The sequence below is a fragment of the Podarcis gaigeae genome (assembly GCF_964106915.1).
Source record: "Podarcis gaigeae genome assembly, chromosome: 6".
Taxonomy (NCBI): Eukaryota; Metazoa; Chordata; class Lepidosauria; order Squamata; family Lacertidae; genus Podarcis; species Podarcis gaigeae.
The window spans coordinates 95,127,309-95,143,751 of NC_139682.1; the positions used below are offsets into that span (position 1 = coordinate 95,127,309).

General features: G+C 43.0%; 1 protein-coding gene across 1 annotated transcript in view; it reads right to left on the minus strand.

The window, feature by feature from the left end:
• The window catches only part of PAPPA2 (pappalysin 2), a 116,203-nt gene that overhangs the window by 27,241 nt on the left and 72,519 nt on the right, over positions 1-16,443 (minus strand). Inside the window, exons 17-19 of the mRNA XM_083743735.1 lie at positions 3,408-3,576; positions 2,250-2,382; positions 1,419-1,528 (exon numbers count right to left, since the gene is read on the minus strand). Of these exons, the coding sequence (XP_083599861.1) occupies positions 1,419-1,528; positions 2,250-2,382; positions 3,408-3,576 (412 nt within the window). The remainder of the gene's footprint in view (positions 1-1,418; positions 1,529-2,249; positions 2,383-3,407; positions 3,577-16,443) is intronic.

Below are 16,443 nucleotides of genomic sequence, written 5' to 3' on the forward strand. Positions count from 1 at the left end.
ACACAGCAGTGTCCAAATGAATGAAACCCTGAGCATTCCCACACTTCCTGAAAATTCTTCGGAGGAACAGGGTAATCTTGGTTTGAAACTCTGGCTCTTGATAGTACTCTCTGCTTTTATTTTCCCTTCCACTGTGCTTTCAGTATGCTTCAGTTTTATTTTCAGAAATATCATTCTTGATAGACCCAATTAAGGGAAAACAAAGAAGTTATAATATCTGAGGCATTTTAGCCATTCCATGGAGGGGAAACAGGGCAATATTTCCTAAGTCAGCCATTAGCAAGAAGTTGGAAATCCTAGCCAAATATTCAGACCAAAACCAGCTTGGATCAAGACAGCTTGGAATGGAGCCACAGCTGAAGAGAAAAGAGGGAATCTGCAGTTGTTTCCAGACTACAGTGGTACCTCGGGTTACAGACACTGCAGGTTACAGATGCTTCAGGTTACAGACTCCACTAACCCGGAAATAGTACCTTGGGTTAAGAACTTTGCTTCAGGATGAGAACAGAAATCATGCAGCAGCAGCAGGAGGCCCCATTAGCTAAAGTGGTGCTTCAGGTTAAGAACAGTTTCAGGTTAAGAACGGACCTCCAGAATGAATTAAGTTCTTAACCCGAGTTGCCACTGTAATGCTCTTGCCACATTTAATTTACCCCTTCCTGCTAGAGTACTCCATGTGCATCTTTTCTGTACACGTGTATTTCCTCTTCCCAGAAACATGTGAGCTTTGGAGGATGTCAGAGAGTTCCAACATCTGCACCACCTGTTAAGCTTCATTCAAGTGAAACCACTGTGGAATACTCTTTACATTCATTCAACCCCTCCTTCAAAATAGTGGTTCTGGGAGGACAGAATGAGAAATCATTAATCTCTTATTTTTTGTGAATGTTTGCAGCCAATGATACTCCAGTGCTGACACTCTTTGTTGCTACTTTAGTGGTCATTTCTCTGTGCTCTTGTAACCTTTTGACTGATCTTGGCTATTCAGGGACCATGTACTAGAAGTGATGACATCAAAATGGTATGGAGTCGGTGATGTTTAGGTACGTGCTGACATTACTATGAGCAAATGAAGCTAATTCAAGTAAAGTGAATGGCTTCCTGACCAAACATATGGATAACCCTAAGTGTAGCCAGCCAAGGATCACTCAATGTATGACCTGAATTTTCAAAAATCATCCAAGGTGGGGGGGGGGGTAGAGAATTAGAGCCTGGCAGAGCTTTTTAACAAAAATCTCTCCCATTTTGGTTCTGCATAGCAACTACCCAAATCACCAGGGAAGCTTCTTGCATAGCAACAAGCCAGAACACATAAGGTGGGAATGGCTGGTAGTAATACTTCTAGCATAGGTTTACTTTACTTTACTTTACTTTTGATAATTTATATACTGCCTTCCACATCACCTGGGCCACTTTACCTGGACTCTAGCAGGCTTCAATCTGTGGTCCATGGTATCTGCAGTGACATTTTCAGGCAGTGTTACCGGATCTTTCGGGAGAATTAGACAGGAAGGTGTGCACACAGCACCTGGAGGGTAAAAGAGCAGGTAATTACCTTTTGCACCTGAAGCCACTGAGATCTCTTGGGCATTGTGAAGCTCTACCTAAGCTCTTCATGTTGCTCCCACTTTGAGACTCTAAGAGGCTACAACACCAACCTTGCATTCATGGTGCCTGTGATCCAAAAGCCACAGGAAGTCATGTGCAAAGATATGAATAGTTCTAAAATTTGGACCGTTTGGCATTTAAGATACACAGCCCAAACTTCTAGGCTGTTCAATAGCCTTTGAATGAAGGCTGTGAGGTCCAAAATTCTTCTCCAGCTCAGATGAAAACCCAAATCTAATAAAAATTGTTGGCTTCCATCACACATCACACACATCATCCACAATGGAGTTTAATGTGAAGCTGCTTCCATCAGTATTTGATTTATGTATTTATTTTTGCAGCATCCAGATGATGTCCTCCTCATTACTTACCTCCCCCCATCTCCAAATAATTTTGGGTTTCTCCAGTCCTCCAATAATCAGATAAATCAATCAAAAGTTAAAATTGTTGAGTTTATCCATAGACTATTATAGCAGCAATTAATCTGAAATGTTCCATCAATTAAATCACTGCTGACTCATGAGCTCTTTCCTAATTCTTGGAGAAAGTGAGAGACTTGGCTTTTTGGAGGGAAGGGGAGAAGCTTTCTTCCAAGAACTTGAAAAAAGGGGGTTGCAGGAGATAAGGGGAGAAGTTCTTACCAATTCCATAGCCTTCCTCACACTTGTACTCCACTGAGTTCAGCTCTTCAGGTGGTGAACATTCCCCCTGCAGATCTTCACACAATTTAAATTCCTCTGTCCACAAGCCATCTTTAGTGCAAAGGATTGGGACCTGAAAGTACACAGGATGGAGAACTCATAATGAAATTCTAGTCTGCTCTTGTGGGCAGACTCACTAAAAGCAAACACCTTCACTATATTCTAGGTTAATTAATAAGCAGTTCACTGATCTGAATTTCTACATGCAGTCCAATAAATCCATTCCAGGGGAAGCAGGAACTACCATATTTTTCGCTCTATAAGACACACTTTTTCCCTCCTAAAAAGTAAGGGGAAATGTGTGTGCATCTTATGGAGCGAATGCAGGCTGCTCAGCTATCGCTGAAGCCAGAACAGCAAGAGGGATTGCTGCACAGCAATAGCCACACGAAGCCTCTTCAACAACATTTGATTCAGAATATTATTTTTTTCTGGTTTTCCTCCCTGCTCCTGTTTCCACAGGCTGAACTGCCCTTCTCTATGTTTCTCTATCTAGAGCAAAATAAAACCAAACTCAACAGCAGGGGTCGCCAAGGTTTACCTCACTTTGGCTGGTTCACTCCAGCAGAGATCCTTCCGTGGCCTGCAATTTCTGGCATCTGTGTCTGTGCAGACCCAATTTCTGGCACCGCAGAAGCGAGTGTCAGCACCGCGCTGTGTTGATTTAGTGCAGCATGCGGGGACTCGTTGAGCGGGTGGCTCAGTTCAGGGGTGGCTCATGGGCCAGTTAAATGACCCCATGCAGTGGCGTAGCATGGGTTGTCAGCACCCAGGGCAAGGCAAGTAATTTGTGCCCCCTAACCCATGGATCTGTGTCCCCTAACCCGTGGATTTGCGCCCCCTAACTCTAACCCCCAGATGTTGCGCCCGGTGCGGGCGGACCCCCTGCATCCCCCATGCTACGCCACTGACCCCATGGGCCGCTTGTGGCCCATGGGCCTTAGGTTGCCGACCTCTGCTCAAGAGATAGCAGCAAGCAAGGCAAAAAGAGGCAGCCAAAATGCTGAACTGTCAAATTTGCTATTTCCGCGCTTCAATGGAAATCTTAGATGCTCTGGGCTATTTAATAAATCAGCCACTGTACTGAATGACCCTTACCTTCTTATTCTGTGGGCTGCAGCTGAGAACACATTGGCTGTCAAGCTCAAAGCCATTTGTACAATTGTATATTCCCTCAAAGACAGGTGGGGGTGGCTTGCACAGCACTGGAACACAGCTACCTTCTTCCCAGAAGCCACTTTCGAGACACTGAATATTCAGGAACTTTCTAGGAGGGGAATTAAAAACACAGGAAAAGGCTGGTTATGTCATTGCATAGTGTAGCACTGTTTGGAGGGGGGTGTCATTGTTTGTTTTAACCTTTGCAATAGAGAGTGGTGATCAACTGGCTAGCTGCTTAAAAACGGATTGCAAAGTACTTTACTTTGGGGGGAGGGAACTGAATCTGCCATTATATTTATAGCTGTTTGACTACAGAACAGGAAGCATGAAGTGTGAGCTAAGGGAGAATAAAGCCAGAATATATTTGAAAAGGGAGAAGCAAGTGTTGCTTTTAAGCAAATAGGAAGGAAAGGACGAGTCAACAGAACAGAGGGGCAAAGCAACGGCACATATCTAAACCACATGACTCCCCCCAAAGAAACCTAGGAGCTGTAGTTTCTTCCCCACAGAGCTACAATTCCCAGCAGCCTTAATGAACTACAGTTCCCACTATTCTTTAGGAGAAGTTGTATGCTCATTTCCTCAGGCTTCCTTCCTGTGGAAGCTTGTTCAGGAATATGAATTTGCCCTGTATCTTCCTCTGTGAAGACAGGTGCAAATAACTCGTTCTGTGATCAAGCGTCCTTTGACTCCCTTTTCACACAAAGGCACAATCACCTCCCTTGCTAATCTCTTGCTACTGAGGTATGTCAGTTTGTCTTTTTATTGCTGGTCTTCATGTTTTTAGCAACGTGTTCCTCAAATTTAGCCTTTCTTATGGTCCACTTGCATTCCTTATGCCAAGGTTTTTGTGTCTTTTTGTTCTCACTTGGACAAGACTTCCATTCTCCAAAGGAAGCCTTTTTGGCTTAAATCACTTACTTGATTGCTTTTTAAGCACACAGGCACCCTCTTGGCCTTGGTGGTATACCTTCCTTGGTCTGCGACCTACATTCTAGCTGAGCTTCTAATATTGTGGTTTTAAACAACTCCCAAGCATTTTGGAGAGATTTGACCCTCTTGACCTGGGGTCAGCAAACTTTTTCAGCAGGGGGCCGGTCCACTGTACCTCAGAACTTGTGGGGGGCCGGACTATATTTTTTTTGGGGGGGTATGAACGAATTCCTACACCCCACAAATAACCCAGAGATGCATTTTAAATAAAAGGACACATTCTACTCATGTAAAAACATGCTGATTCCTGGACCGTCCGCTGGCCGGATTGAGAAGGTAATTGGGCCAGATCCGGCCCCCGGGCCTTAGTTTGCCTACCCCTGCTCTTGACTTTGCCTTTCAACTTTCCTTTTAACAACACCCTCATTTTACAGAAGTTTCTTCTTTTGAAGTCAAATGCAACTTTATTTATTTATTTATTTATTTTCCAGCTGTCAATCTGCGCACATATTGAACTTGATTACACTATGTTCACTGTTCCAAATCAAATCAACAACTCTTGCTTCAGGTCCCAAGTGCCACTTAAGATTATGTGGCATGTGATCCAATGCCATCTGAAAATAGCAACAGTCTGAAAAAGCCCTGGGATTCCCATATCTCAACTCAAATTCTTAGGAACTACAGTATTTTTCCATGTATAAGAAGCCCCCATGTATAAGACGATCCCTGGTGTTTTTTTTTAACCCTAAATTAGGAAATCAATATACCCTTGCTGCCGCTGAGGGAGGCTGGCACGTTCTTGTTTGTTAACTGTATTCAGGTATGAAAACCACTGAAGGGAAGAAGATATGCATCACATATTTTACTCAGAATATGTTAACATTTGAGGACATATGTGCCTTTCAAGCTGAATTGTTTTCCTTTAACTTGATTGTTTGGATTTTGGAAAATCTGGATAATTTTATTTTAAATAAGCTGTCTGCAGTAAGTAATATATCAGAACAGGCTGAAAAAGTGCTGCTGAACATTTACAGATACAAGCTGCATAGTTCATCACCCCTTCCCAAGGCTCAGGATGAGCAGATCAGTTTATCTCCACTTTATGCCAGTTCTACATATGTTCATTCATTAAGTCCATTCTATATTGTTTCCACCATCTGTGATGTTTTAAAAATCCATTCAAAAAAGGGTGTATTTTGTTCTAACATATTTCTCATATTTCTTTAACTCAACATATTTTATCCTAAAATGCACATTTAAATGCATTCTGGCACGCTTTTTGAGCAGTGTATTACAAGATTCAGAGACATAAACAATCCAAAAGATAGTTTATGTTCTGATCTGCACTTTAATCTGAGAAGTACAGATTAGGTCGGTTTACATAGAAATCCTCATAAATCCAAGACCAAAAAAACCTCAGAATTAATGAAAAGTAGATATATATAAATTCAAGACATTTTGGCAAATCTGCTTGTCTTGCATAATTTATACCAGTCACAGAATTCAGCTTTTGTCGTTCAGTATTTGAATTTGCACAGATGCAGAATTCCTTAGTGTGGGGTGCATCATTTATGTCCCTAGACATTCCAGTGGAGATGGTTCATTGCCTGCTTGAGACTCGTGCTTCCTGAGAATATCGCGTTCCCACAAAGAAGCCACTCCTCTTTGCATCCTTCCCTACAAGGCCCCCTCTCGTATTTGTAACTGGCTGACTGACCGAACCCAAAGGGTGCTCATCAATGGTTCCTCTTCATCCTGGAGAAGAGTGACTAGTGGGGTGCCACAGGGTTCTCTCTTGGACCCAGTCTTATTCAACATCTTTATCAACGACTCGGATGATGGACTCAAGGGCATCCTGATCAAATTTGCAGATGACACCAAACTGGGAGGGGTGGCTAACACCCCAGAGGACAGGATCACACTTCAAAACGACCTTGACAGATTAGAGAACTGGGCCAAAACAAACAAGATGAATTTTAACAGGGAGAAATGTAAAGTATTGCACTTGGGCAGAAAAATGAGAGGCACAAATACAAGATGGGTGACACCTGGCTTGAGAGCAGTACATGTGAAAAGGATCTAGGAGTCTTGGTTGACCACAAACTTGACATGAGCCAACAGTGTGATGCGGCAGCTAAAAAAGCCAATGCAATTCTGGGCTGCATCAATAGGAGTATAGCATCTAGATCAAGGGAAGTAATAGTGCCACTGTATTCTGCTCTGGTCAGACCTCACCTGGAGTACTGTGTCCAGTTCTGGGCACCACAGTTCAAGAAGGACACTGACAAACTGGAATGTGTCCAGAGGAGGGCAACCAAAATGGTCAAAGGCCTGGAAACGATGCCTTATGAGGAACGGCTAAGGGAGCTGGGCATGTTTAGCCTGGAGAAGAGGAGGTTAAGGGGTGATATGATAGCCATGTTCAAATATATAAAAGGATGTCACATAGAGGAGGGAGAAAGGTTGTTTTCTGCTGCTCCGGAGAAGCGGACACGGAGCAATGGATCCAAACTACAAGAAAGAAGATTCCACCTAAACATTAGGAAGAACTTCCTGACAGTAAGAGCTGTTCGACAGTGGAATTTGCTGCCAAGGAGTGTGGTGGAGTCTCCTTCTTTGGAGGTCTTTAAGCAGAGGCTTGACAACCATATGTCAGGAGTGCTCTGATGGTGTTTCCTGCTTGGCAGGGGGTTGGACTCGATGGCCCTTGTGGTCTCTTCCAACTCTATGATTCTATGATTTCTCTTCAAATCCTTTGAAATCATGCAGCCAGTTACTGTGTCACTTTCCCTCCATCAACCTAAAACTCTACAACTTTGAGTCTTACAACAGAGCCTCAGTCAAGTCAGTTTCTCCAGGCCTTTTGTCATTTCTGTGGGTCGTCCCTGAATTCTGTCCAGCTTGTCAAATATTTCTGGTAAAGAAAAGTGAAATTTCTGCCAGAAAATACACCAAGGGCATCAAGCAGTAATAAAACAATGCTGCTTAAGTTTGAACACTTTTCAAGAAGAAATGTCTGTTGATTTTATACTTGACTTGTCAATGACTAAAAGCAACTCAAAAACTTTCTGACCAGTTGGTTGTGTTGGCCATCATAACTGTTGATCAGCGACAACCCATGAGAGAGAAGCTAATAATAAAAGTATCCACTCACTGAGCCAATGATAATGCACAGTTGATCATTTTTAAGAGCAATGAGAGCCACTCTCCAGTACCGTAAAATTAGCTTTAATCAATAATTGGAAGCTTTATAACTACAAATGTAATGGGATAGGAAGAGGTGGGAGAAGCTTCTCCAGAGGAAAAAAGTCTGTTTTCCTCTTAATTCTTAATAGGGCAGCTATTCCACCTCGTCTAGGCTGAGTAACTTATGAGCCACCAAGTCTAACACTGTCTATGAGTCATGTCTATGAGGCAGGAGGTCCCTTGTGTCCCTTGTGGGTTGCCATACGTGGATGATAGGTCACAGGTTCAGAAGTCTGATCCAGCCCCAGACATTTCAAATGAGATGTAAATTGACTAGACCAGAAAGCCAAACAGCTTCTGTTCTAGCCAATCAAGTAAAACCATACACATTTTCCACTTTGCAAAGGGGAAAAGGCTACTTCAGTCCACCCGGAGACGTGCAAAGATCCTTTCAAGTTCTACAGTTTTTAAAGATATTCAGGTATGATTCTTGTAGTCACAGGCACTATTCAACAGGCAGCCACAACAGCAACTGCAACACATAGGGATGTGTCTAACAACGCCGTTGGTCGTACGTATGAGACTTGGCTTTTTGCAAATTCTGACTGAAGCGCTATAAAATTTCACCAAACTCTTTTGGCGTAAGAGACTGGAAGAACACGAACAATGAGAATATGTACTGCAAGCAGTTGAAATTTGAAGGTACTCTCTCCAAGATTCGGTTCCTTTCTGTGGGACTAGACTAGCCCCTCCCCCACTGCTTTTTTAAGAAAAAAAAGATGCCAGTACTCACCATGAAGTTGCCACACTTCTGAAATCTGGGAGGAAAGGTGCCGATACAGTGTACTCTTGAGTACCCCCAGAAAAAAAGCACTGGCCCCAACAACTGGATCTAAGTTAGATCATCGGTACATGAAATATACTCGGAGTCGAGTGTGGATTTCATGCTCTTTATTCAGCTCATAGTAGTGAGGAATGAAAGTTCTCCCAAAATATCTGCTTTATATACCTTATTTACACAATGGGTTGCACGTGATTGGCTAATTCTGGGATTCTCCTGTAGGCCAATCAGGTTGCGGATTCACTTCCACCTGGAGCTGGATTGGGTGGCTCCTGCGGACCAATCATAGTGCTGCATTGTTCTAGGACCAATCAGACTGCTGCATTCTGAATCCTATTGTTCTAGGACCAATCAGACTGCTGCATTCTGAATCCTATTGTTCTAGGACCAATCAGACTGCTGCATTCTGAATCCTATTGTTCTAGGACCAATCAGACTGCTGCATTCTGGACCCTATAGTTCTAGGACCAATCAGACTGCTGCATTCTGGATCCTATTGTTCTAGGACCAATCAGACTGCTGCATTCTGGACCCTATAGTTCTAGGACCAATCAGACTGCTGCATTCTGGATCCTATTGTTCTAGGACCAATCAGACTGCTGCATTCTGGACCCTATAGTTCTAGGACCAATCAGACTGCTGCATTCTGAATCCTATTGTTCTAGGACCAATCAGACTGCTGCATTCTGGATCCTATTGTTCTAGGACCAATCAGACTGCTGCATTCTGAATCCTATTGTTCTAGGACCAATCAGACTGCTGCATTCTGGACCCTATAGTTCTAGGACCAATCAGACTGCTGCATTCTGAATCCTATTGTTCTAGGACCAATCAGACGGCTGCATTCTGAATCCTATTGTTCTAGGACCAATCAGACTGCTGCATTCTGGATCCTATTGTTCTAGGACCAATCAGACTGCTGCATTCTGAATCCTATTGTTCTAGGACCAATCAGACTGCTGCATTCTGGACCCTATAGTTCTAGGACCAATCAGACTGCTGCTTTCTGGATCCTATTGTTCTAGGACCAATCAGACTGCTGCATTCTGAATCCTATTGTTCTAGGACCAATCAGACTGCTGCATTCTGGACCCTATAGTTCTAGGACCAATCAGACTGCTGCTTTCTGGATCCTATTCAACTCAGTACATAACAGTACATTTAGCAGATAGCATCCTATCCATGCCCTCATAAACTTCAGGTCTCTGAAGAAGTCTGCATGCACACAAAAGCTCATCCCAATAACAAACTTAGTTGGTCTCTAAGGTGCTACTGGAAGGAATTTTTTTTAAATTTTGTTTCTCATGAACTTAGAAACTAATAAGAACATATTCAAATCCTTTCTTACATTGTGTTCTTATTCTCTACCCCCAACCCATCAAGCACATCAAGGGGCATGGGCATAGCCAATATTTATTTAATGGAGGCAAGCTTTATGTTGGGAGGGGGCGAACTGAGCTATCTGAGATTACTTGATTTAGGGGGGCAGCTTCTCCCTGCCCCCCCCCCCCCCGCTATGCCCATGTCAAGGGGGGAGGAATCATTCTGAGTCAGAAAACTCAACTATGGCTTGTTTTCTTGAACCAGGGACTCTGGGAGTACTGGAGTGAAACCAGCTGCCACCTAAGCTACCCAGTTGCAAGTATTGCGGACTCATCAGACTCAGAAAGTAGAGTTAGAGAAGTTCAAAACGTTCACTTTAAAATTTCTAAACCATGGGTCGGCAAACTAAGGTCCGGGGGCCAGATCCAGCCCAATCACTTTCTAAATCTGGCCCACAGACGATCTGGGAATCAGTGTGTTTTTACATGAGTAGAATGTGTGCTTTTATTTAAAATGCATCTCTGGGTTATTTGTGGGATATAGGAATTCATTCATCCCTCCCCAAAAAATATAGTCTGGCCCCCCACAAGTTCTGATGGACAGTGGACCAGCCCACTGCTGAAAAAGTTTGCTGACTCCTGTTCTAAACAGTTCCCCCCACACACACACACACCACAGGAATCTGATGCAGCCACTGGTTGGCACTGTTGTTCTTTCCCAGAGCTGCTTCCATACAAATGGAAACAGTCAATGGAAACCTAGCTCCCTAAGAAACTAGAAATGTGTTTCTACATTGGCTGATTTTAATGTACCATTGGATTTATTTTGGGTTTAAAATGTTTACAGCCTTACATTAATGCATCCTTATGCTTGCATTTTGTTTGCAGACTTGGTCCAGAAAAGCAGCTTAGAAATATTTCAACGTAAATTAAAATAATATAAGGAACTCCATTATATCTGAGATCCTAGCTGAATGTTACAAACATCATTAGAAAAATAAAAGGTAAGTAAAGATGTACTCATTGGCCGATTTCCAGGATGTGTCACTTTCTAATGTGTTTGCTCTTTGTCTCATTAACAACCCCACAGAGAGAGAGAGAGAGAGAGAGAGAGAGAGAGAGAGAGGGAGGGAGGGAGGGAGAATACTGCAATTACCAGTAAGTGTTTATTTTGGAACATACTTTCTCTGAAAATAGACATTGTAAATGCATTGTGATACTTATCTGTGCCAAGAACTGGATTACAACATTCAGAGAAAGGTGAAATCCAAAGGATAGCTGAATTCTGGTCTGCACAGTAGTCTGAGCAGACAAATAATCAGGTAGTTTGCATTAGGCTTTGCAAGGATCGGATTCTTCAAGCATTCCTACATACCCTGCCACTGCCCCGTTTTAAATGGATCCCGGAATGTCTCATTTAAGGTTGGCACCCTGTATTCTGGGATCACTTTGGCAATCGACAAAGGCTCACAGCAAAACACCTCTCAGTGGCTGCAGAGAAGGAAGAGGCGGAGATCCTGCCTACATGTGATGCTCATCATATGGAAAGTATCTACATGTAAGCCAGGTTCTGACTCTCAAGTATTCTGAAGCTCCGGAGCCCTAGAGCTAGAAAAATCTGGAGAGGGGTGGAGCACACAAGCAATCATATCGAGAGGAGCAGGGATTCTCCAGTTCAATCACACTTGTAGCCTTCTGAGTTCAACCTTCAGGTGCCTGCAAAATATACTTGTCCTTACCTAACCCTGAAACAGAGTGTTTGTGTCTGGGGAGAAGGGAGGGGAGTTAAGTACCTGTTCACATAGCCAGCTAAGCAGCCAGTTTACTGAGAGGTACTGGGAAAGGATGAAGCACGGGGCGGGGGGGGGGGGGAGAGAGAGAGAGACTTTAAAAATTTGCTCTTAACCCTCCTTTGTAACAGAGCCACGACCACTTCTTCTGATCCTACAAAACTGACATTTATTTAGGATTAGCAGCGGAGCCAAAGCAAAAAACAACAACAAAAAAATCAAGGGTTTTTAAAAAAAATCCAACATTTAAAGGGCAAAATTTGAAAGCCTCGGGAAGATATATGAGGCACTGCAAGAGGTGTGTTTGATGTGAAGGCCTCAACATCAATCTTGAAAACATCACAATCCATATAGCCGGGGGACTGGCCCTCCCCCAAGTGTGTATTAGCAGTAGCCAGGTTTAGGTGCCAAGGAAGATGGCAATAAATTAGTCCAAAAGCTTCACATTATCTGCCAATGGCAGGAGATTCGAAGATTCCAAGTAGCAAAGCAGGAAAGAGGAGAGGTATTTACTGGTAAACTGGATGGAAACAAAACTGTAGCCTTAAGGGTTAGTATCCTTGTCTCTCAGTGAACAGCAAAAGCATCAAAACAGACACCTCTCACTCTTCACTACGAGACAGATAAACACCTCTAGTCTACAGCAATATTCCCTTCCTTCATGGTAGACTATGGGCCCAAGACATTTTGGCACCTGAGGCCAAGCACAAAATGGTACCCTCATATCCACCAGGAAAGAAGGGATGAATAAAGATCTACATCAGGAATAAGGGGTGAATCCTGCCGCCTGAAGCAGTCATCTCACTTTGCTTGCTGGGTGGGCCAGCCCGGAATGCATGAATAAATTTCAGCAACTGTGGATCAGGATTGGGGTTGTGCTGTGAGGGTTTTTTTAAAAAAACCTTTCCTCCATGCAATAGTTCTGGGGTAAATCCCCCTCCCTCTTTATGTCAGGGCTGCAACACAGGGTGAGTTAAGTCATGTTAATACAGATTAGGTACCCTTAGAGTATATTTTTTAACCTGTATTTTGGTACTTTCAATGATGGTAGCTAAGAGTATACAACTGCTAGACTTTTCTCAATGTTTGCTAATGACCAAATTATGATAGGGTATAATTGTGTGTGTATGTTTCTGAAGTAAACTGCTCCACATAAAAAAAAATCTGACAAATTGTTTTGATGTCTGAATCTTAACTGACAAACCATAGTTTTTGCTTCATTTTAGATTTCGGTATTACCCTTCTGCAGAGCTGCTCTCAGGGCAGTTAACAGATGAGTAGAACCATGAAGATGTCCTGGGTTTGTAAAATGGTTCAATTCTTCAGCAGGGTGCGTGTTCTGCCCACAAGCTCTGCTTACTATCCCTTCCTTCCTGAAGTTTTCTCTCATTTTGGCTAGGAAGCAGGACATAAAAAGTTTTATACTGTTGCGTTTGTGGGAGTAGGGGGCCCAAACTCCGCTCTGTTTCAAACATTTTACATTTAGGATTTCTCTTACTGTGGAGTAAAGTGGAGTCTCGCCTGCTGCAACAGGAGGAGGGCTAGGGCAAGAGGAGCAGTGGCTGAATCTTCTCTTACAGCCTTGTTCATTTTTAAAGGTTTTCTGGGTGGCGCAGGATCCACCAACCCTTTCATGTGTTCAAAATAAATCATGCAAACTGAGCAGGCTTACTCTGCAAGCACAAACATACACGAAGAAGATGATCTTCATAATTTAGCTGGAGTGCAGCCTGTTGCGTTTACAGGGCAAAGGATTTGGGTTTAGTTGGCACAGACACTGGAATTATTTTGGTGCAAAAATATGAACAGGGCTGCATACATTTCCAGTTAATGTTAGGTGGCCTGCAGCCAAGCTACACTCTTGATCATCCTAGCTCTATCCTCATTCACCCACAGTGGCCTTTCTGAAGAATTTCCAGGTCCCACCCTGCTGATTATTTCCATTTCCATTTCCCTTCCCCACATCCACCTCTCTCTACACTTTTTATGATCTAACTTCAAATCAACTGCAATGTTTGGATAATGTGGGACCTACTGGCGGGAGAGGGATATACCAAGAAAGGAAAACAGAGTGTGAGGATAAGATCAGCCTTTGGTGTAAAGGCACAGGGGCCTGTAGCTTGCTCATGTTATTGTTATTATTCAGCATGACCACTGCTCTGGGCTGGCATTTTGTTCACTAGAATAAGTTCATCAATGGCAAATAACAGCTGGTATAAAGGATCCTCAAGTGACAATTTGTTTACCTACTTCCAGATTCTCCTGCCTCTGGCTCTGAAAGATGAATGAACCTTGAATAGGACGTGATCCTGCAAACAATGCTTTTTTTTTTTTATTTGATACATCTGAGTAGGAATCAAGATGGGAGGGGGGAGGGGGGTTATTGCTATGTTTTTCTTTCTATTTTTATTACATAGTTTGTCTTTTTTATATTGTGATTTTATGTTGTGAGCCCATCAGGGTGCCATCTTCCTGGTTCATCCTCTCTCCTGGACAGAGGTCAGTCTAGCCAGTTCTCCATGCCCTGGCAACTTCCTGATTGGATTACTACGGTATGTTATATGTGAGGCTCTGTCTGAAGACAGTCCAAAAGCTTTAGTTGGTTAAGAACACAGCTGCCAGGATTTTGACAGGTGTAGCAAAGTCAGATCATATCTTGTTAGTGTCAAAAGAGCTCTGCTGGCTGTCTGCCCACTTCTGAATCTAATTCCAAAAACTATTGACTTATTAAATCTCTCTAAACAACTTGGGACCCAGGTATATTCTACACGTTAATGTGCATACAGAAAAATCACATCTGAAGTGTTCATTTGCTATATAAGGTCACCATCTGGAAACATCCTTCCAGTGCAATCCAATGTCTACTAAGAAATAGGGTCAACTGAGTTTAATTGAGCTTATAAAGTATAGAATTGCAGACATAAAAGGCGGAGAGTGAAGCAGGCTTACTGTGAACAGAAACTCAAATTTATGCCACAATGAAAGCCAAATTCTACAAACTTGTCAAGAAAGCGAGTAATGCAAATTTTACTCATGCACACACTATTTTGTAATTGTGAGCATTTTTTCTATCCAGAAACAATATTGTTAGGGGAAAAAATAAATGTTGTGTTTAGAGGGTAGAGTTCTACATTAAAAAAAGAAGCTGGAGAGGTACAGTTTTGACATTTAAAAATGATGAAGGTTAGCATAAATTCACTTATGTACTATTTTAACTGTTTTCTTACCAAAGGCAGATTTTTCATTTGGATTGGGAAAAGGGGGTGGAGAAGGAAGGACTGGATTTTCATAGCACTGGAGGATAGCAGAGCTGATTCCATGAGGTAGGACAGAAAACTCAAGACTCGAGGGAAAGGATGAGAGGATCTGTCTGTTTTGGCTTTGCATGGTGAGGCCCCGTGACCACCCTGTTCCCCGAGGTGCAAATAACTAGACAATACACAGCATATTTAAAAAACTTGATTATTCAGAAAACTGAAAGCAATTAAATAATTGTGGAGTTGGAAGGGACCCGGTGGACCATCTAGTCCAACCCCCTGAAATGCAGGAACAGACAGCTGTCCCATGCAGGGATCGAACCTGCAACCTTGGCATTATCAGCACCACACTCTAACCAACTGAGCTATCCAGGCTGAGATGCTAGTGAGTTACAGATGTGAAGGTTTGGCCATAGGCACTGAGGTAAGCAACTGTACATGTCATTCCTGCCCGCCCGCTGGGAGCTAGCAAGTAGGGGCTGCCCTATGACCTAGGTCAAATTGGGGCGGTCCCCATTGGTGGAGTGGCATGGCCCTAGCCCCCTAACCTTACCCGTGGAGGGGCAGGCAGAGGCTACAACCTCCCCTCCAACCAAGACTAGGCTTACCCAATGGCTATCCACCTTACAAAGTTACAAAAATACACCCTGTTTAATTTGTATACAGCCCTTCATCCAAAGAACCCAGGGTGGTTCACAACAGAAAAATGCAAAATAAGAATACAAAATACACAATAAAACAAAAATTAAAGCAAACGAATAACGCGCGCCCCCACACAAAAACACATTTAAAAGGGAAGCCATGGAATGTTAATCAGCCAAACGCCTGATTGAAGAGAGACATTTTTGCCTGTCACCTAAAGATATGAAATGAAGGTACCAGGGGAGCCTCTCTGAGGAGGGCATTCCACAAATGGGGGGCCACTGCAGGAAAGGCCCGTTCTCTAGACCTCCCCTGGAAATTATGCCATAACGTTTTACTGGAAGTAAGTCTTGTTAATTAAAAGTCCTCTGCAACCTTAAAGCTGCAAAATACTATGGACAAGTCCAAAAAGAGCAATTCTAATATATATATATATAGAGAGAGAGAGAGAGAGAGAGAGAGAGAGGGAGAGAGAGAGAGAGAGAGTCAACTCATATATATGAATATATTACTTTCTTACCTTTTCTGGAAGACCAGAAGTGACCCTGGGTTGTGTCAGTGTTAGTCATACTCAAGAGTAAAATCACTGAAGTTTATTTATTTCTTGTATTTATATCCCATCTTTCCTCCAAGGAACTCAAGGTGGAGTACACGGTTCTCTTCCTCCCCATCACAACATCGCTATGAGCTAAGTTAGACTGAGCCCATTGTGACTGGACCAAGAACATCCATCAAATTTCATGGCTGAACAGGGATTTGAACCCTGCCCTCCCAGATCCCAGTCCAACACTCTAACCACTACACCACAGTGGCTCGCTGGCTACCACCCATTAATCTGAATGTGTCTATTCTGAGTAGAACTTAGTTGGCTATGCACTGACTCACGAGACATCATCCCATGACCCTGGCTCTAAAGGACAGCCTTTTGGATTCTATCAGCTTTTAACTCCAATCCCTTGCAAGTCAAACAGTGTTGTGGTGACTTCAATTACCAGCCCTTCT